The sequence below is a fragment of the Salvelinus alpinus genome, chromosome 2, assembly GCF_045679555.1.
Source record: "Salvelinus alpinus chromosome 2, SLU_Salpinus.1, whole genome shotgun sequence".
NCBI lineage: Eukaryota > Metazoa > Chordata > Actinopteri > Salmoniformes > Salmonidae > Salvelinus > Salvelinus alpinus.
In genome coordinates, this window is record NC_092087.1 from 75,534,093 (window position 1) to 75,557,247 (window position 23,155).

Sequence of the window (23,155 nt, forward strand, 5' to 3'; positions counted from 1 at the left end):
TTTCCCTTGTCCTTGTTTTAACACCATCTCTCTTCTACAATGTTCTAGTTCCCCCACGCGTCAAGTCAATTCCCCAGAATGCTTTGCAACGCAGCCATATGGTGCATGGGGCTGAAGTTCAGTGTCTATTTTTGTCCCGGTGATGTATGTCATATTTTAAGCAGCAGTGCTTTCGGGATGTATTTCCGTTTCTTTCTTTCTTTGACAATAGAAGACACAGGATGTGTCCCAAATGGAACCCTATTCTATTTGTAGTGCACTTCTTTTGACTAGAGCCTTATGGGCTTCCGGATCTCATCATCATTTTTTTCTCTTCCACAATAAAAGACAGTTGAAAAGTTAAAGACATAGGCCGCGTCCAAAATAACGCCCTATTGCCTACATAGTGCACTACTTTTGACCAGGGCCATATAGCTCTGGTGAGAAGTAGTGCACTGTGAAGGGAATAGGCTGTCGTTTGGGACGTTGCCATAGACCTTGTGTAGGAGTGCTCAACATCCAATCACCAACACCGTTGCTGCTCTGCTGTGATCCTATGGGATTCCGCAACGACGGATTTGAACAGCATGCCAACTGATTTAAGATCTCTGTCTCTTCGCGCCAGTCCCAGTGAAATGGATTTGGTGTGTGTGCGTGTGTAGGACAACACGTGTTGGATGGTTGGGTTGGATGGTTGGCCTACTTCAGGGTTATTTGAGGCTATTGTTAATCTACCAGGTGTACAGGGATACAGTACTGTAGGCTGGGCAATGTGAATCTGTGTTTTATCCATAGTGTTAGAGGATTGGAAGGAACAAGTGGTCTAGCGGTTTAGACCACAGCCTCCTGCATGCATATGTAGATGTGTCGGCATAGGTTTGAATCAAGACTACTGCCTTGGGTCTCATTCTCTCTCTACCCTCCATATCTCTGTCATCCTCTCTCTGTCTCTTCAATAAATAAGAAAAAAGGAACGGAAAGAATTAGCGAAACAATGAATTTCTGGAGCGACTAGTTTGGACCATGCTCCAATCAACATATTCCCTTTGTTGAGGTTAGACAGGAGTAGGCCTATAGATGCTATGATGCCATATCATTTTCATTGGTTAGATTTCTGTTTTGATGATAGTGAATATGTAAGTCTAGATTTTAACATCCCTTCAAAGGCCAGAAGATGAATTTGATAACATTTTCAATTCACCTCAGGGTCAACTTAGCACGATTGAAGATCTTTCAACCAAATCTCCCTCGTCTCAAGTTCCAAAAATCGGAATCTGTTCCTTTCGACGACCTTCTTCAAACAGATAGGCCTCAACCGCTACTCCTTTAAAAACTCTTCCCCTCTTCCCTCTCTTCTCCATCTTCCTTCCATCGTTCTGGTCGATAACGAACTGTCTTAGCCAAGCAATTAGCCAGTAGGATTAAAGGAAGTGGCTCCACCAACCTCGTCACTTGGGGGTTGTTTTTAGCGTACTTTGTGTGTTTTTCCTTTCACACACAAAAACAACATCTCCCACCGTGCATAATTATCCTGCAGTGTGAGATGCCGAAACATGTACACGCAGGCACACACACACACACACACACAATTATTCAGGACTGTGAGATGCCGAAACGCACAACTCATAATTGGCTGGATCACCTCCAGCAGCTGATGATGGTTGATAGGTAGGTGTGTGTGTGTGTGTGTGTGTATGTGTGTGTGTGTGTGTGTGTGTGTGTGTGTGTGTGTGTGTGTGTGTGTGTGTGTGTGTGTGTGTGTGTGTGTGTGTGTGTGTGTGTGTGTGTGTGTGTGTGTGTGTGTGTGTGTGTCTGTAGTAAATCTATAGTACTTGATGTCCTGTTAAGAAGAGCTAGTTAGCGAAGAATTCATTAGCTCGGTTATTTATCATTATTATTTATCATTGCCATGACACCTATACATTAATGAGGCTTTACCGCAACAACAACTAATTATGTTACAATTTGATGCAATTATAATTAATGATATGGAGACTCAGTTAACACATTATACAGATATAGTATATGCCCAAAATGGTAATCAAGCTCACAATCCTGGTGCTATAAGAAACTTCTACTGGTTATCTCCTATTCGCCCATAGTATAATGTTAACATGGACTTTCATAGTGTTTCCCATCCCTGAACAGTTAGATGCCAGATGGGAAACCCTTTTTTTTACAGAGGGGAATGGTCAACCCCTGTTAGTGTCTGCTTCCCTTCAAATCTCTGTCTCTTTACTTTAGCGGAAGAAGATTTTCTCTCTCTCTCTCTCTCTCTCTCTCTCTCCTCTCTTTCTCTCTCCTCTCTTTCTTTTTCTCTTTCTCTCTCTCTCTTTCTTTTTCTCTCTCTCTCTTTCTTTTTCTCTCTCTCTCTTTCTCTCTCTCTTTCTCTTTCTCTCTCTTTCTCTTTCTTTCTCTCTCTTTCTCTCTGTTGCTTCTTGGGCGGTTAACAGTAACACAGATTTTGTATTAAACTTTTCATTGACAAACGACTTAATGAATCAAAAGTGTAAAACAACGGAAGGCGGTGATTATATCTGACAAATGGAGCTGGTTATTACTGGTTTGGTAGAAGAGAAATGAGACATGAAATTCACGGAACAGGCACGGACAGTACATCTTGTCGTCTTCCCAAATGTTTTTAAATGTCACAGAGTTGTCTCTCTCCTTCTTTCCTATCTCTATCTTTGTTACTTATTCCTTATCTCCATTCTCCTCTCTCTTTCCTCCACCCAATCAAAATGACTACACATAATCCCCCCCCTTCCCCCAGCAGCGTGTCCGTCCGTTTCCATGACAACGGCCTAAAATAATTATATAATTGTTAGAGACCAGAGATGGGGGAGAGCGAGAGAGAAAGGAGGGGAGGAGGAGCGGTAGCGTGGTAGCCCCCTGGAGCACACACACACGCGCGCGCGAACAGAGCGTTGCTCACGTTACGTAACAAACCCAGGCCTCGGCTCAGGAGAGATGACATCACCAGGAAGAAGAGAGGTGTGTGTGGACCAAGATTGTATGAGTGTGGTTGCATGTTTGGGATGTTTGTGTTAATACATTTGACATTTGCTTTATTTAATATCCCAGTTAATGCAATCAGGGTAGAGTTCTAATCAAAACGATAAAGACAGAGAACTGGACTTGGGTGTCATGCATAGGCCCCCGAGTTTGTCCTGATCAGGTCACATGGCGAAGAAAAATTCCTATCCCGAATGTATGCATATTTTAAACAATTGTATGCTCTAACCACAAAGTTTTGCTTAAAAAGGAGAGCCCCTGGATAAATTGTTTCAATAATACCTGACAACTCACGTACTTCCGCTTTGCATAATTGAAATTGAGAACCTCATCATCAACATCGTTAATCACTTAATGAACTTAATGGAACGTTTAACAAGCATGTAGCGGTTACCACGGTAATTATACACATCACGTCTTGCTTTTAACGAACCCGAGAGAGCGATACAGCGCCCTACTGTGCTCGTACACGTTCAGATTGCGGCTGGTTTCTCTTGCAGCCGGCTAACTTGCTGTGACACATTCATTTTTGTGAGTGATTGCACACACACACACACCCACCCTCTCTCATTAGGTCCTGTTTGATGTACATGTGGAGATATTAGTTGTGGTGAACAATATGAAATATGCAGTAGTGGCATTAGTTTCATTGTGTTTCGTCTTCTCAGTGAAGCAAGAGCAGGAGGAAGAAGGGAGAGAGAGGAAGGATGGATGGAGCGCTCTATATTTAAACTGCAGAGATTGCAGGATGGATGGATCTCCCTAAAGACTCCCAGAACGTCGCTCTCTTGCTCTCCAACTTTTCATCCCCTCGCTCCAACTATAAATAAATGAAGCAGAGAAGGACAGGAGGGATGGAGAGAATATGAAAGAGGTAGAGAGAGAGAGAGAGAGAGAGAGAAAGAGAAAGAGAGAGGGAAAGAGTAAGGGATGAGATCTCCAGTGGGACGTATGGACATGTGAAGCTGTGGGATACACTGAGCCAACTTAATATCTTACCCACACACACAGTACCCACACAAATAGTGCACACACACACAGTACCCACACATACAGTACCCACACACACAGTACCCACACATACAGTACCCACACATACAGTACCCACACATACAGTACCCACACACATAGTGCCCACACAAATAGTACCCACACATGCAGTACCCACACAAATAGTACCCACACATACAGTACCCACACATACAGTACCCACACACACAGTACCCACACAAATAGTGCCCACACAAATAGTACCCACACATGCAGTACCCACACAAATAGTGCCCACACAAATAGTGCCCACACAAATAGTGCCCACACAAATAGTGCCCACACAAATAGTACCCACACACACAGTACCCACACAAATAGTGCCCACACAAATAGTGCCCACACAAATAGTACCCACACACACAGTACCCACACAAATAGTACCCACACATGCAGTACCCACACAAATAGTACCCACACATGCAGTACCCACACAAATAGTGCCCACACAAATAGTGCCCACACAAATAGTGCCCACACAAATAGTACCCACACACACAGTACCCACACAAATAGTGCCCACACAACTAGTACCCACACACACAGTACCCACACAAATAGTTCCCACACAAATAGTGCCCACACAAATAGTGCCCACACAAATAGTACCCACACACAAATAGTACCCACACAAATAGTGCCCACACAAATAGTGCCCACACAAATAGTACCCACACACACAGTACCCACACACACAGTACCCACACAAATAGTACCCACACACACAGTACCCACACAAATAGTGCCCACACAAATAGTGCCCACATAAACAGTGCCCACACATGCAGTACCCACACAAATAGTACCCACACATACAGTACCCACACACACAGTACCCACACATACAGTACCCACACATACAGTACCCACACATACAGTACCCACACATACAGTACCCACACACACAGTACCCACACATACAGTACCCACACACGTAGTACCCACGCATACAGTACCCGCACACAGTACCCACACATGTAGTACCCACACACGTAGTACCCACACATACAGTACCCACACACACAGTACCCACACATACAGTACCCACACATACAGTACCCACACATACAGTACCCACACACACAGTACCCACACATACAGTACCCACACATACAGTACCCACACACGTAGTACCCACGCATACAGTACCCGCACACAGTACCCACACATGTAGTACCCACACACGTAGTACCCACACATACAGTACCCACACACACAGTACCCACACACACAGTACTCACACACACAGTACCCACACACGTAGTACCCACACATACAGTACCCGCACACACACAATACCCACAAATGTAGTTACCACACACGTAGTACCCACACACACAGTACCCACACATACAGTCACACATACAGTACACACACACATAGTACCTACACATGCAGTACCCACACAAATAGTACCCACACATACAGCACCAACACATACAGTACCCACACATACAGTACCAGCAAATACAGTACCCACACATACGGTACCTACACATACAGTACCCACACACGTAGTACCCACACACATGCAGTACCCACACACAAACAGTACCCACACACACACACAGTACCCACACACACACAGTACCCACACATACAGCACCCACACACGTAGTACAAACACACACGTAGTACCCACACACATGCAGTACCCACACACAAACAGTACCCACACACACACACAGTACCCACACACACACAGTACCCACACATACAGCACCCACACACGTAGTACAAACACACATGCAGTACCCACACATACAGTACCCACACATGAAGTACCCACACAAACAGTTCCCACACAAATAGTACCCACACATACAGTACCCACACACGTAGTACCCACACACATGCAGTACCCAAAACAAACAGTACCCACACAAATAGTACCCACACAAATAGTACCCACACATACAGTACCCACACATACAGTACCCACACACAAACAGTACCCACACACACACACAGTACCCACACATACAGCACCCACACACGTAGTACAAACACACATGCAGTACCCACACATACAGTACCCACACATGAAGTACCCACACAAACAGTTCCCACACAAATAGTGCCCACACAAATAGTACCCACACACACAGTACCCACACAAATAGTTCCCACACAAATAGTGCCCACACATAGTGCCCACACAAATAGTACCCACACACACAGTACCCACACAAATAGTGCCCACACAAATAGTGCCCACACAAATAGTACCCACACACACAGTACCCACACACACAGTACCCACACAAATAGTACCCACACACACAGTACCCACACAAATAGTGCCCACACAAATAGTGCCCACATAAACAGTGCCCACATAAACAGTGCCCACACATGCAGTACCCACACAAATAGTACCCACACATACAGTACCCACACACACAGTACCCACACATACAGTACCCACACATACAGTACCCACACATACAGTACCCACACATACAGTACCCACACATACAGTACCCACACACACAGTACCCACACATACAGTACCCACACATACAGTACCCACACACGTAGTACCCACGCATACAGTACCCGCACACAGTACCCACACATGTAGTACCCACACACGTAGTACCCACACATACAGTACCCACACACACAGTACCCACACATACAGTACCCACACATACAGTACCCACACATACAGTACCCACACACACAGTACCCACACATACAGTACCCACACATACAGTACCCACACACGTAGTACCCACGCATACAGTACCCGCACACAGTACCCACACATGTAGTACCCACACACGTAGTACCCACACATACAGTACCCACACACACAGTACCCACACACACAGTACTCACACACACAGTACCCACACACGTAGTACCCACACATACAGTACCCGCACACACACAATACCCACAAATGTAGTTACCACACACGTAGTACCCACACACACAGTACCCACACATACAGTCACACATACAGTACACACACACATAGTACCTACACATGCAGTACCCACACAAATAGTACCCACACATACAGCACCAACACATACAGTACCCACACATACAGTACCAGCAAATACAGTACCCACACATACGGTACCTACACATACAGTACCCACACACGTAGTACCCACACACATGCAGTACCCACACACAAACAGTACCCACACACACACACAGTACCCACACACACACAGTACCCACACATACAGCACCCACACACGTAGTACAAACACACACGTAGTACCCACACACATGCAGTACCCACACACAAACAGTACCCACACACACACACAGTACCCACACACACACAGTACCCACACATACAGCACCCACACACGTAGTACAAACACACATGCAGTACCCACACATACAGTACCCACACATGAAGTACCCACACAAACAGTTCCCACACAAATAGTACCCACACATACAGTACCCACACACGTAGTACCCACACACATGCAGTACCCAAAACAAACAGTACCCACACAAATAGTACCCACACAAATAGTACCCACACATACAGTACCCACACATACAGTACCCACACACACAGTGCCCACACACACACAGTACCCACACACACACAGTACCCACACACGCAGTACCCACACATACAGTACCCACACATTCAGTACCCACACACACAGTACCCACACACACAGTACCCACACATACAGTAACCACACACGCAGTACCCACACACATGCAGTACCCACACACACGGTACCCACACATCCAGTACCCACACGCACAGTACCCACACACACAGTACCCGCACATGCAGTACCCACACACGCAGTACCCACACATGTAGTACCCACACATACAGTACCCACACAAATAGTACCCACACACACAGTACCCACACATACAGTACCCACACACGTAGTACCCACACACACAGTACCCACACATACAGTACCCACACATACAGTACCCACACACATAGTACCCACACACATGCAGTACCCACACAAACAGTACCCACACAAATAGTACCCACACACGTAGTACCCACACATACAGTACCCACACACGTAGTACCCACACACACAGTACCCACACACACAGTACCCACACACACAGTATCCACACATGTAGTACCCACACATGCAGTACCCACACACGCAGTACCCACACATACAGTATCCACACATGTAGTATCCACACATGCAGTACCCACACAAATAGTACCCACAAAGGCAGTATCCACACATGCAGTACCCACACATGAAGTACCCACACACACAGTACCCACACACACAGTTCTCACACACACAGTACACACACACGTAGTACCCACACACACGTAGTACCCACACACACAGTTCCCACACACACACTACCCACACATACAGTACCCACACATACTGTACCCACACAAACAGTACCCACACAAACATTACCCACACACGTAGTACCCACACACGTAGTACCCACACACGTAGTACCCACACACACGTAGTACCCACATATGTAGTACCACACAGACAGTACCCACACACACAGTACCCACACACACAGTACCCACACACACAGTACCCACACAAAGAGTACCAACACATGTAGTACCCACACAAATAGTACCCACACATACAGTACCCACACATTCAGTACCCACACATACAGTACCCACACATACAGTACCCACACATACAGTACTCACACATACAGTACCCACACACACACAGTACCGACGCATACAGTACCCACACACACAGTACCCACACACACACAGTACTCACACACACAGTACCAATACATGTAGTACACACACACATAGTACCCACACCCACATAGTACCCACACATACAGTAACCACACACACAATACCCACACACATAGTACCCACACATGTAGTTACCACACATACAGTATCCACACACACACAGTACCCACACACACAGTACCCACACACACAGTACCCACACATACAGTACCCACACATACAGTACCCACACACACAGTACCCACACATACAGTATCCACACATACAGTACCCACACATACAGTACCAACACATACAGTACCCACACACACAGTACCCACACATACAGTACCCACACATACAGTACCCACACACACAGTACCCACACACACAGTACCCACACACACAGTACCCACACACACAGTACCCACACAAATAATACCCACACGAATAGTACCCACACATACAGTACCCACACACACAGTACCCACACACACAGTACCCACACATACAGTACCCACACACGTAGTACCCACACACGCAGTACCCACACATGTAGTACCCACACACACAGTACTCACACATACAGTACCCACACACGTAGTACCCACACACATGCAGTACCCACACAAATACTACCCACACAACTAGTACCCACACGCACAGTACCCACACACACAGTACACACACAAATAGTACCCACACATACAGTACCCACACACACAGTACCCACACATACAGTACCCACACATACAGTACCCACACATACAGTACCAACACATACAGTACCCACACACACAGTACCCACACATACAGTACCCACACATACAGTACCCACACACACAGTACCCACACACACAGTACCCACACACAAAGTACCCACACACACAGTACCCACACACACAGTACCCACACGAATAATACCCACACGAATAGTACCCACACATACAGTACCCACACACACAGTAACCACACACACAGTACCCACACACACAGTACCCACACATACAGTACCCACACACGTAGTACCCACACACGCAGTACCCACACACGCAGTACCCACACATGTAGTACCCACACACACAGTACTCACACATACAGTACCCACACACGTAGTACCCACACACATGCAGTACCCACACAAATACTACCCACACAAATAGTACCCACACGCACAGTACCCACACACACAGTACACACACAAATAGTACCCACATATACAGTACCCACACATACAGTACCCACACACACATTACACACATGCAGTACCCACACACGCAGTACCCACACATGCAGTACCCACACACGCAGTACCCACACATACAGTACCCACATATGTAGTACCTACACATACAGTACCCGCACATACATTACCCACACATATAGTACCCACACACGTAGTACCCACACACGTAGTACCCACACACGCAGTACCCACACACGCAGTACCCACACACGCAGTACCCACACACGCAGTACCCACACACGTAGTACACACACACGTAGTACCCACACACACGTAGTACCCACACACACAGTTCCCACACACACAGTATCCACACATACCGTACCCACACATACAGTACCCACACACAGTACCCACACATACAGTACCCACACATACTGTACCCACACAAACAGTACCCACACAAACAGTACCCACACAAACATTACCCACACACGTAGTACCCACACACACAGTACCCACACACACAGTACCCACACACACAGTACCCACACACACAGTACCCACACAAATAATACCCACACAAATAGTACCTACACATGCAGTACCCACACACACAGTACCCACACATACAGTACCCACACACGCAGTACCCACACACGCAGTACCCACACATGTAGTACCCACACACACAGTACTCACACATACAGTACCCACACACATAGTACCCACACACATGCAGTACCCACACAAATACTACCCACACAAATAGTACCCACACACGTAGTACCCACACATACATTACCCACACACGTAGTACCCACACACGTAGTACCCACACACGCAGTACCCACACACGCAGTACCCACACACGTAGTACCCACACACGCAGTACCCACACACGTAGTACCCACACACGTAGTACCCACACACGTAGTACCCACACACGTAGTACCCACACATAGAGTACCCACACATACATTACCCACACACGTAGTACCCACACACGTAGTACCCACACACGCAGTACCCACACACGTAGTGCCCACACACGTAGTACCCACACATACAGTACCCACACATACAGTACCCACACATACATTACCCACACACGTAGTACCCACACACGCAGTACCCACACACGCAGTACCCACACACGTAGTGCCCACACACACAGTACCCACACACACAGTACCCACACATACAGTACTCACACATGCAGTACCCACACATACAGTACCCACACACGTAGTACCCACACATACAGTACCCACACATACAGTACCCACACATACAGTACCCACACACGTAGTACCCACACATACAGTACTCACACATGCAGTACCCACACATACAGTACCCACACACGTAGTACCCACACATACAGTACCCACACATACAGTACCCACACATACAGTACCCACACACGTAGTACCCACACATACAGTACCCACACACACAGTACCCACACACGCAGTACCCACACATACAGTACCCACACATACAGTACCCACACACGTAGTACCCACACATACAGTACCCACACACACCACATGGCATGTTTCCCAAAGTGATGAACCATCCCTTACAATCTATTCAGAGAGGAGAAACCAATAGTCATGATACTTGCAGTCTGTACTGTAAAAGACAGTGAAAGAGAGAATGGCTGAAAGAGGAAGTGGCATGACACACTGTATTAATCAACAGAGAGAAAGAGGCAGAGAGAGGGGGGGCAGTTAGATTGAGGGGGAGAGAGAGAGACCATTAGAGTGAGAGAGGGAGGGAGGGAGACAGACCATTAGAGTGAGAGAGGGAGGGAGAGAGAGAGGGGGCGGGGACAGTTATAGAAAGAGGGGGAAGAGAGAGGCGGGAAAGGGAGAGAAAGGGGAGGCAGTTAGAGAAAGGCAGGAGGGAGCGGGGGGGGACACTTAGAGAAAGAGGGGGGAGCGAGAGACCATTTGAGACAGAGAGAGCAGCAGAGTGAGGGTGGGAGAGAGAGGGACCATTATAGTGAGGGTGGGACAGAGAGAGAGAGAGAGAGAGAGAGAGAGAGAGAGAGAGAGAGAGAGAGAGAGAGAGAGAGCAGCAGAGTGAGGGTGGGAGAGAGAGAGAGTACAGCTCACTGAAGTCTGATTCCTGATGGATGCATTGACTTCCTCTGATTGAGCTTTAGTGAGGAGTGAACTGGGAGACTGGCTTATGATTGCAGAGAGAATTGAGTGGAGTGGTGGCAGTGTGTGTGCACGTGTGCGTGTGTGTGTGTGTCCACTTGTGCATACATATGGAGCCAGTGTTATCTACCAGCTCTCACAGTCTCGCGTCAGAATTAGTCGTTCATCCATGTTTCTCAAATCTAACATTTGTAAGTTGTTCCAAACTTCAAATTTCGAGGTGTTTAAGGTTTAGTTTAGACATTAACTCAGAATGTTTCAGGTTAGGGTTAAGTTTGGGCATTAAGTCCAAATGGTTAAGATAAGGGTATAAGTTTGGGAAGGCTTTAAACAAAAATATAAAAAATGCTCTATTGCTGGATTCAAACTTGCAACCTTTGGAATCAGAGGCTTACCGTAACCTACTTGAAGGTAACAATGCGCACTGTTGCCCCTAGTGGCCGGTTTCCACGTCATCTCCCGACATCCTCAGACATGGATGGACGTCGAATACTGACTTGTATCACAAATGACCTGGCTGAGTGTTATAGCCAACACAGAGTGTGTGTGTGTACTTATTATAGCCAGTAGGCAATAGAAGTCTAGAGCCACCTCAGTAAACCCAGCTAACCTCATGCTAATTACCATGGTGTTCCAGGCCAGGCTCAGACAGCCTGGAGGAGGAGCTCTCTTGTCCTTTCTTGCCCTCCTTTTCTCTATATCTCTTTCTCTCCTATCTCTTTGATGTACACACTCTTGATGTGCACATTCTCTGTCTGTCTGTCTGTCTGTCTGTCTGTCTGTCTGTCTGTCTGTCTGTCTGTCTGTCTGTCTGTCTGTCTTTCTTTCTTTCTTTCTTTCTTTCTTTCTTTCTTTCTTTCTTTCTTTCTTTCTTTCTTTCTTTCTTTCTTTCTTTCTTTCTTTCTTGTAAGGCCATTAGCAAAGTGGAGAAGGTAGCCTGGAGAGAGAGATACATAGAGAGCTATGTCCACTCTGGAAAGTCAATACTGTGGGGGTTTTCAGTTGGGACCATAACACGTTATAGACCATAGCACATACAGTGCCTTGCAAAAGTATTCATCCCCCTTGGCACTTTTCCAATTTTTGTTGAATTACAACCTGTAATTTACATGGATTTTTATTTGGATTTCATGTAATGAACATACACAAAATAGTCCATATTGGTGAAGTGAAATGAAAAAAATTACTTTGATATAAATTACAAATATATCAAAACGGAAAATTGGTGCGTGCATATGTATTCTTTGCTATGAAGCCCCTAAATAATATCTGGTGCAACCAATTACCTTCAGAAGTCACATAATTAGATAAATAAAGTCCACCTGTGTGCAATCTAAGTGTCACATGATCTGTCACATGATCTCAATATTTATACACCTGTTCCGAAAGGCCCCAGAATCTGCAACACAACTAAGCAAGGGGCATCACCAAGCAAGCGGCACCATTAAGACCAAGAAACTCTCCAACAGGTCTGGGACAAAGTTGTGGAGAAGTACAGATCAGGGTTGGGCTGCAAACCAAAACTCATGGACCAGGCAAGGAGGGCATTAACCAGAGGCAACAAAGAGACCAAAAATAACCATGAAGGAGCTGCAAAGCTCCACAGTGGAGATTGGAGTATCTGTCCATAGGACCACTTTAAGCCGTACACTCCACAGAGCTGGGCTTTACGGAAGAGTGACCAGAAAAAAGCCATTGCTTAAAGAAAAAATATAAGCAAACACGTTTGGTGTTCGCCAACAGGCATGTTGGAGACTCCCCAAACATATGGAAGAAGGTACTCTGGTCAGATGAAACTAAAATTGAGCTTTTTGGCCATCAAGGAAAATGCTATGTCTGGCGCCAAACCAACACCTCTCATCACCCTGAGAACACCATCCCCACAGTGAATCATGGTGGTGGCAGCATCATGCTGTGGCGATGTTTTTCATCGGCAGGGACTGGGAAACTGGTCAGAATTGAAGGAATGATGGATGGCGCACAGGGAAATTCTTGAGGGAAACCTGTTTCAGTCTTCCAGAGATTTGAGACTGGGACGGAGGTTCACCTTCCAGCAGGAAATTGACCCTAAGCATACTGCTAAAACAACACTCGAGTGTTTAAGGGGAAACATTTAAATGTCTTGGAATGGCCTAGTCAAAGCCCAGACCTCAATCCAATTGAGAATCTGTGGTATGACTTAAAGATTGCTGTACTCCAGCGGAACCCATCCAACTTGAAGGAGCTGGAGCAGTTTTGCCTTGAAGAATGGGCAAAAATCCCAGGGGCTAGATGTGCCAAGCTTATAGAGACATACACCAAGAAACTTGCAGCTGTAAATGCTGCAAAAGGTGGCTCTACAAAGTATTGACTTTTGGAGGTTGAATAGTTATCCACACTCAAGTTTTCTGTTTTCTTGTTTGTTTCACAAGAGAAAATATTTAGCATCTTCAAAGTGGTAGGCATGTTGTATAAATCAAATGATACAAACCTCCCCAAAAAACAATTTTAATTCCAGGTGGTAAGGCAACAAAATAGGAAAAATGCCAAGGGGGTGAATACTTTCGCAAGCCACTGTATGACTGTATGCATTTTCTTACTGACGTTCAGGCCTAAACGCTCGCAGTACCACATCTTTCAATGTATTGTATTCCTCCACCATTCCCTTGCCATAATATACATCTGGATCTAGTAAAAATGGTAAGTCGTATCAATACAGACACACACTCCGCCAACCTTGTATCTATAGAGCACGTCAATGCTAATGGTCAATGTACCGTATGCTAGTGAGAGTCTGCCCCCCAGGTTAAAATTGTGTATTATTTTTGTGCACCTCTCTCCCTCTGCCACTTAAACCCACTCACTCTGAAGAAGACACGGTTGCTATGGAGTGGGTTGCTGCCTCGGCTTGCACTTGGCTACGTCGCCAGCTAGCACTCACTCCGACACAAGTAGTGGAGTTGATTATATCAAATAGGAATGAGTGAAGAGATGTGAACTCCATTCAAGGCAGATTGAAGGGTGGAAGATTCTGTCCCTTAAATATTACATAGATATAAAGTAGCATAATGCTATGGTAACTTTATTTGACATGGCATTATGACATTATACCAATATTATAATTAACATGACATGATATCTGTCATTTAGATCTTAATATCTGTCATTTAGATCTTTATATCTGTCATTTAGATCTTTATATCTGTCATTTAGATGTTGTCTGTCATTTAGATCTTAATATCTGTCATTTAGATCTTAATATCTGTCATTTAGATCTTAATATCTGTCATTTAGATCTTAATATCTGTTGTTTAGATGTTGTCTATGTGTGACATGAGTGGTCATGTGTTACTTACCTCTTTAAAAGCCAGTGGTAGAATCGGTGTGTGTGTGTGTGTGTGTGTGTGTGTGTGTGTGTGTGTGTGTGTGTGTGTGTGTGTGTGTGTGTGTGTGTGTGTGTGTGTGTGTGTGTGTGTGTGTGTGTGTGTATGTGTGTGTGTGTGTGTGTGTGTGTGTGTGTGTGCTCGCGCGCGCCTGCCTGCCTGCCTGCCTGTCTACAGAAATGACATGTACGTACATGAGTGAGTACAAAACAGTACAGTACAAGGCAGTACAAACTCGTTTCATGAGTCTACTATCATTAATCCACCACATTACTGTATCTTTGTTGAGAGGATAACCTTCCCACTGCAACACAACACTCTATTCACGTCCCATTTCTACCTTTCTTTCTCTCTTTCTCTCTGACCTCCTTTGTCCTTATACTGCTTTCTCCTGACAAAAAAAACGCACACACACACAACACACACACACACTCAGTACATTCACCCTGTTTATGGACTATGGAGAAGCCAGCTGTACATTTTTTCTTCTAAAGCACAGGCATCTTTTGTGCTCTTGAAATGGCCCTCCTATTGCCTCACCGTTGTACACTGACTGAATAGAATCAGGTGACTCATATCTCAAATGCAACAATTCCATAAAAGTCAGGAGTTGTTAGGCAGTACAGATGGATTGGCATCTGGAGGGGGGGGGTTATATTCACTTCCTGCTTTTTGTTTTTAGTCCATTCAGAGTCAGACAAAGATGATAACTTTAGAAGAGATAATGTACCGTCTCTACATTTAGTGGTGCATCAGGGTTTTTTAGATTCTATTGGATGTACTGTAAGGGTGAAACTCTCTGCTTATGCTTAATGCTTTAGAGTGTTTGTGCCATTGGCGGGAGTGTGTGTGTGCGTGCATACTTGCTTGATTGTGTGTGCACACAATTTCTCATACCTTGTGTGTGTGTGTGTGTGTGCATGCGCGCCTGCATGTGTGTGGAAGGGTATGTACTTGGCTGTGAGTTGGTATCTGGCATCGTAGTACTGTTCACAGTAGACAGGGCCAGGGTGGTGGAGTGTTGGACATGGCTGGGCGCATCTGCTGCCTGTATCCCTCTGGCAATGGGCATTAGTCTGGGCACACTGACTCCATTACACTCTGCCATGCTACACACACACACACACACACACACACACACACACACACACACACACACACACACACACACACACACACACACACACACACACACACACACACACACACACACACACACACACACACACACACACACACACACTCCGTTGTAGCACCCACTGCTGGGTTTTCAGTTTCACGCATAGAGATGTAATGGCCTCCTCTGTGACAGCAGGGGCCCATGATAAAAACAGGATTTGGGCCAAGTGCCCACCCTCTATACAACTCTATGGTTTGACATTATTTGATGTTAACTTCTTACGGCTGAAATCCCGTTAATGGGATCGATTTGACAACAGCCAGTGGGAGTACAGGGAGCCAAATTCAAACAACAGAAATCTAATAATTAAAATTCCTCAAACATACAAGTATTATACACCATTTAAAGATAAACTTGTTGTTAATCCCACCACAGTGTCCGATTTCAAAAAGGCTTTACGATGAAAGCACACCATCTGATTATGTTAGGTCAGTACCTAGTCACAAAAACACAGCCATTTTCCAGCCAAAGACAGGAGTCACAAAAAGCAGAAATAGAGATAAAATCAATCACTAACCTTTGATGATCTTCATCAGATGGCACTCATAGGACTTCATGTTACACAATACATGTATGTTTTGTTCGATAAAGTTCATATTTATATCCAAAAATCTCAGTTTACATTGTGTGTGTGTGTGTGTGGCTACATTGGCTATGTTCAGTAATGTTCTCCAAAACATCCGATGATTTTGCAGAGAGCCACATCAATTTACAGGAGTACTCATCATAAACGTTGATGAAAGATACAAGTGTTATGCATAGAATTAAAGATATACTTCTCCTTAATTCAACCGCTGTGTCTGATTTCAAAAAAGCTTTACGGCAAAAGCACACCATTCAATAATCTGAGTACAGCGCTCAGCCACCAAACAGATACCCGCCATATTGTGGAGTCAACAAAAGTCAGAAATAGCATTATAAATATTCACTTACCTTTGATGATCATCATCGGAATGCACTCCCAGGAATCCCAGTTCCACAATAAATGTTCGTTTTGTTCGATAAAGTCCATCATTTATGTCCAAATACCTCCTTTTTGTTTGCATGTTTAGTCCAGTAATCCAAATGCACAAGGCGCAGGCACTAGGTCCAGACGAAAAGTCCAAAAAGTTATATTAGAGTTCGTAGAAATATGTCAAACTATGTATAGAATCAATCTTTAGGATGTTTTTATCATAAATCTTCAATAATGTTTCAACCGGACAATTCCTTTCTCTTTAGAAATGAAAAGGAACAGAGCTCGTGCTCACGGCCGTGCGAGTGACGAAACTAATGGCTTTCTGCCAGACCCCTGATTCAAACAGCTCTTATTCGCTCCCCCTTCACTGTAGAAGCCTGAAACAACGTTCTAAAGACTGTTGGCATCTAGTGGAAGCCTTAGGAAGTGCAATCGGACCAAATTTTACACTGTATATTGGATAGGCAATCACTTGAAAAAATACAAACCTCAGATTTCCCACTTCCTGGTTGGATTTTTCTCAGGTTTTCGCCTGCCATATACGTTCTGTTATACTCACAGACATCACTCAAACAGTTTTAGAAACTTCTGAGTGTTTTCTATCCAAATCTACTAATAATATGCATATCTTAGCTTCTGGGCCTGAGTAGCAGGCAGTTTACTCTGGGCACGCTTTTCATCCGAACGTGAAAATAGTGCTCCCAGCCATAAGAAGTTAAAGATGAATGGGGATGGTGGAATTTTAGTACTTCAGTAGTAATGTACTCATGCATGAACTTAATGTATGTGTAATGTGTTTGTGTGAGTGCTGCCTGTCCCTATGGGAATTCTACAATAGGAATGAACAACCGTTCTTCATCTGAACAGTCATTAGAAGATTTTATCTTCTGTGTCTGTGAAGACCTTCTCTCTCTTTCTTCCTTTTCTTTTGTTTTCTGTCTGTCTGTCTCTCTCTTTCTCTCATTCTCTCTTTCTCTCTCCATTTCTCTCCCTGGTTCCTAGAGCAGATCCCTTCATCCTCTCTATAATGTTTATTTCCCATCATAATAATGTGTTTTCCTCAGCAAACAGAACAGAAAAGGCGTAGGCAGGGCAGGCGTCTTGGTCTGTGTGCATGTGTGTGTGTATGTGTGTATGTGTGCATCCGTGCGTGTAGCACTCGTAGCTGTAAAATTAAACACATCCAGCTGCCGACACACACACACACACACACACACACACACACACACACACACACACACACACACACACACACACACACACACACACACACACACACACACACACACACACACACACACACACACACACACACACACACACACACACACACACCATGAGATGTCCGTGCTCCTCCTGCTATCTATGCTCTGTGATGTTTTACTGTGAGTTCTGTGTTGTTTTACGGTGAGTTCTGTGTTGTTTTACTGTGAGTTCTGTGATGTTTTACTGTGAGTTCTGTGTTGTTTTACGGTGAGTTCTGTGTTGTTTTACTGTGAGTTCTGTGTTGTTTTACTGTGAGTTCTGTGTTGTTTTACGGTGAGCTCTGCGTTGTGTTAGACAGGTTTCCTAATATAACATAGGGACAGACCTGTGATCAATCAAACACATACAGAATGTACGGCACACGGGTCACCAGAGAACTAGGCCCCTTTCACACTACTGAGCTGAGCAACCGCTGAGCTGTACTGTGCTGGCCTGTTTACTCATCCACCGTCGTTGCTGGAAAGGACAACATCTGAGCCAGCACAGTATGTCTCAGGTCAGCAGGAGAGTGTGAAAAAAATAATAGAGTGCGTCCACTCAGGAACATGGAGGTGTTGAGAGGTTGAGTTAGTTTGCGTGTGAATGAGTCAGGGAATGGTAGAAGCTGAAAGGTTGGGAAGAGGTGAACTAAGTTTATGCAGGTGAGGAGGAAAATACATTTTAGAGTGTTGGGATTCAGCTGCTGTAGCTAGCTTCCTGGCTGGGCTTTTTCAGTGGAAACGTGTTCAAATAAACACAGAATGCTAGCTTAAGTTAGCAATAGCATCACATTGATGTATTAACCACTATATAGTTAGCCTAACTCTCTGGCTGGCCTTTCCAGTGAAAAGTGGTGAAATCGCATTTTAGTTAGCAGTAGTTAGCACTATTTGCATTGTCCCCCCCCAACCCCGCTTTTACGCTGCTTCTGCTACTCTCTGTTTATCATATATGCATAGTCACTTTAACTATACTTTCAAGTACATACTACCTCAATTAGTCCGACTAACCGGTGCCCCCGCACATTGGCTACCCGGACTATCTGCATTGTGTCCCGCCACCCACCACCCGCCAAGCCCTCTTTTACGCTACTGCTACTCTCTGTTTATCATATATGCATAGTCACTACAACCATATCTACATGTACATACTACCTCAATTAGCCCGACTAACTGGTGCCTGTATATAGCCTCGCTACTGTATATAGCCTCGCTACTGTTATTTTTCACTGTCTTTTTACTGTTGTTTTTATTTCGTTACTTACCTATTGTTCACCTAATACCTATTTTTTACTTAAAAATTGCACTGTTGGTTAGGGCTTGTAAGTAAGCATTTCACTGTAAGGTCTACACCTGTTTGGCGAAATTTGGCGCATGTGACAAATGTGATTTGATTTGGAATAGCATCAGTGTATTGGCAGCTATTAGCATTGGTGAAAGCAGTGGTTGTGCTAGCTACTAGCTATAGCTACTAGCTAGCACAACGTTGACCGCCTGGCTGGCCTTTCCAGTGGAAACGTGGTGAAACCCGGAGCAGATGTTAGCGGTGGCCCATGAATAGACTGTTGATTGGTGGACGAGGTGGGATGATGAAGGGAGAAAAGGAAGAGAGGAGGAGAAAGGAGCCTGGAGAATGAATGGAGGGAAGGAGAATGAATGAATGGAGGGAGACGGAAGGAGAATGAATGAATGGAGGGAGAGAGAAGGAGAATGAATGAATGGAGGGAGAGGGAAGGAGAATGAATGAAGGGAGGGAGAGGGAAGGAGAATGAATGAAGGGAGGGAGAGGGAAGGAGAATGAATGAAGGGAGGGAGAGGGAAGGAGAATGAATGAAGGGAGGGAGAGGGAAGGAGAATGAATGAATGGAGGGAGAGGGAAGGAGGATGAATGAAGGGAGGGAGAGGGAAGGAGAATGAATGAAGGGAGGGAGAGGGAAGGAAGGAGAATGAATGAATGGAGGGAGAGGGAAGGAGAATGAATGAATGGAGGGAGAGAGAAGGAGCATGAATGAAGGGAGGGAGGGAGAGGGAAGGAGAAGGAATGAATGGAGGGAGAGGGAAGGAGAATGAATGAATGGAGGGAGAGGGCAGGAGAATGAATGAATGGAGGGAGAGGGAAAGATAATGAATGAATGGAGGGAGAGGGAAGGAGAATGAATGAATGGAGGGATAGGGAAGGATAATGAATGAATGGAGGGAGAGAGAAGGAGAATGAATGAATGGAGGGAGAGGGAAGGCGAATGAATGAAGGGAGGGAGAGGGAAGGAGAATGAATGAAGGGAGGGAGAGGGAAGGAGAATGAATGAATGGAGGGAGAGGGAAGGAGAATGAATGAAGGGAGGTAGAGGGAAGGAGAATGAATGAAGGGAGGGAGAGGGAAGGAGAATGAATGAAGGGAGGGAGAGGGAAGGAGAATGAATGAATGGAGGGAGAGGGAAGGAGAATGAATGAAGGGAGGGAGAGAGAAGGATAATGAATGAAGGGGGGGCGAGGGAAGGAAAATGAATGAATGGAGGGAGAGGGAAGGAGAATGAATGAATGGAGGGAGAGAGAAGGAGAATGAATGAAGGGAGTGAGAGGGAAGGAGAATGAATGAATGGAGGGAGAGGGAAGGAGAATGAATGAATGGAGGGAGAGGGAAGGAGAATGAATGAAGGGAGGGAGAGGGAAGGATAATGAATGAATGGAGGGAGAGGGATGAAGAATGAATGAATGGAGGGAGAGGGATGGAGAATGAATGAATGGAGGGAGAGGGATGGAGAATGAATGAATGGAGGGAGAGGGAAGGAGAATGAATGAATGGAGGGAGAGAGAAGGAGAATGAATGAATGGAGGGAGAGGGATGGAGAATGAATGAATGGAGGGAGAGAGAAGGAGAATGAATGAATGGAGGGAGAGGGTAGGAAGGAAGTGTGGAGTGAGAGGATAACATAGGTATTTAAGCTCTTTTTCTTTCTATCTCTTATTTTTCTCTCCCTTTTTCTTACTCTCTCTTTCTCCCTCTCTCTTTTCCCCTCTCTCTTTCCCCTCTCTCTTTCTCCTCTCTCTTTTTCCTCTCTCTTTTCCCCTCTCTTTCCCCCTCTCTCTTTTCCCCTCTCTCTTTCCCCTCTCTCTTTTCCCCTCTCTTTCCCCCTCTCTCTTTTCCCCTCTCTCTTTCTCTCTCTTACACACATTTTTATGCACAATAAGGAGTGATAGCTTTTTGTGCTTCTTGTACCCTTTCCCCTTGTAGCCCAACTCTCTTTCCATGCATAATTTCCCCTTCTCCTCATCCCCCTCTCCTCTCTCTCTCTTCCCCATCCCTCTCTCCTCCTCACCCTACATATCCTAATCCTGAGCTCTATTTTTACCCTCTCTCTCTCCTCTCTGCCCTCTCTTTGTCCTCTTTTTCGCTCTCACTTTTTCCATCTCTTTTTCTCTTCTCCTCTGGTGGGTCTTTCAGTTCTCAGAGGAGGCGTGCACGCACACACTCACACTCACACACACACACACACACACACACACACACACACACACACACACACACACACACACACACACACACACACACACACACACACACACACACACACACAATCCTTGGCAAGATGCTGCAGGACTGTCATACAGACAAACACTCACAGATGGATGGACACACACACACACACACACACACACACACACACACACACACACACACACACACACACACACACACACACACACACACACACACACACACAAACACACAAACACACACAAATACACCTTTAGGCAAGGTGCTGCAGGGCCAGCCCTTGTCAGTTCATATGAGTTCTGTGTTCTCCATTAGCTTGCTAGTAGCATTGACCTCACAGGACAGACGTCAGAACACACACACACACACAATCTCTTGCTTGTGTAACCCGAAATCTCTGTCTCTTCCAGCTTTGCACGAGTTCCCTACAGATCTGTTTACCCACAGGGAGAGGACAGAAGGAGCTGTGGCCCTACACGTCCTGTGTGTGAGTTCAGTCTTCTTCACTTTGATCTCTGTCTGTCTGTCTGTCTGTCTGTCTGTCTGTCTGTCTGTCTGTCTGTCTGTCTGTCTGTCTGTCTGTCTGTCTGTCTGTCTGTCTGTCTGTCTGTCTGTCTGTCTGTCTGTCTGTCTGTCAACTTGGTGTCCCAGGGGGGTGGCAGGTGGCCTGGCGGTTAAGAGTGTTGGGCCGGTAACCGAAAGGTTGCATGTTCAAATCCCCGAACCGTCAAGGTGTAAAAATCTGCCTTTCTGCTCTTGAGCAAGGCAGTTGACCCCCAACAACAACTGGATGCTGATTAAGGCAG

The 23,155-nt window shown here is 45.5% G+C and overlaps 1 protein-coding gene across 1 annotated transcript in view; it reads left to right on the top strand.

The window, feature by feature from the left end:
- Positions 1-23,155, top strand: part of LOC139567748 (sodium/potassium/calcium exchanger 3-like) — a 74,331-nt gene that overhangs the window by 29,964 nt on the left and 21,212 nt on the right. Inside the window, exon 3 of the mRNA XM_071389213.1 lies at positions 22,760-22,836. Coding sequence (XP_071245314.1) covers positions 22,760-22,836 — 77 coding nt within the window. The remainder of the gene's footprint in view (positions 1-22,759; positions 22,837-23,155) is intronic.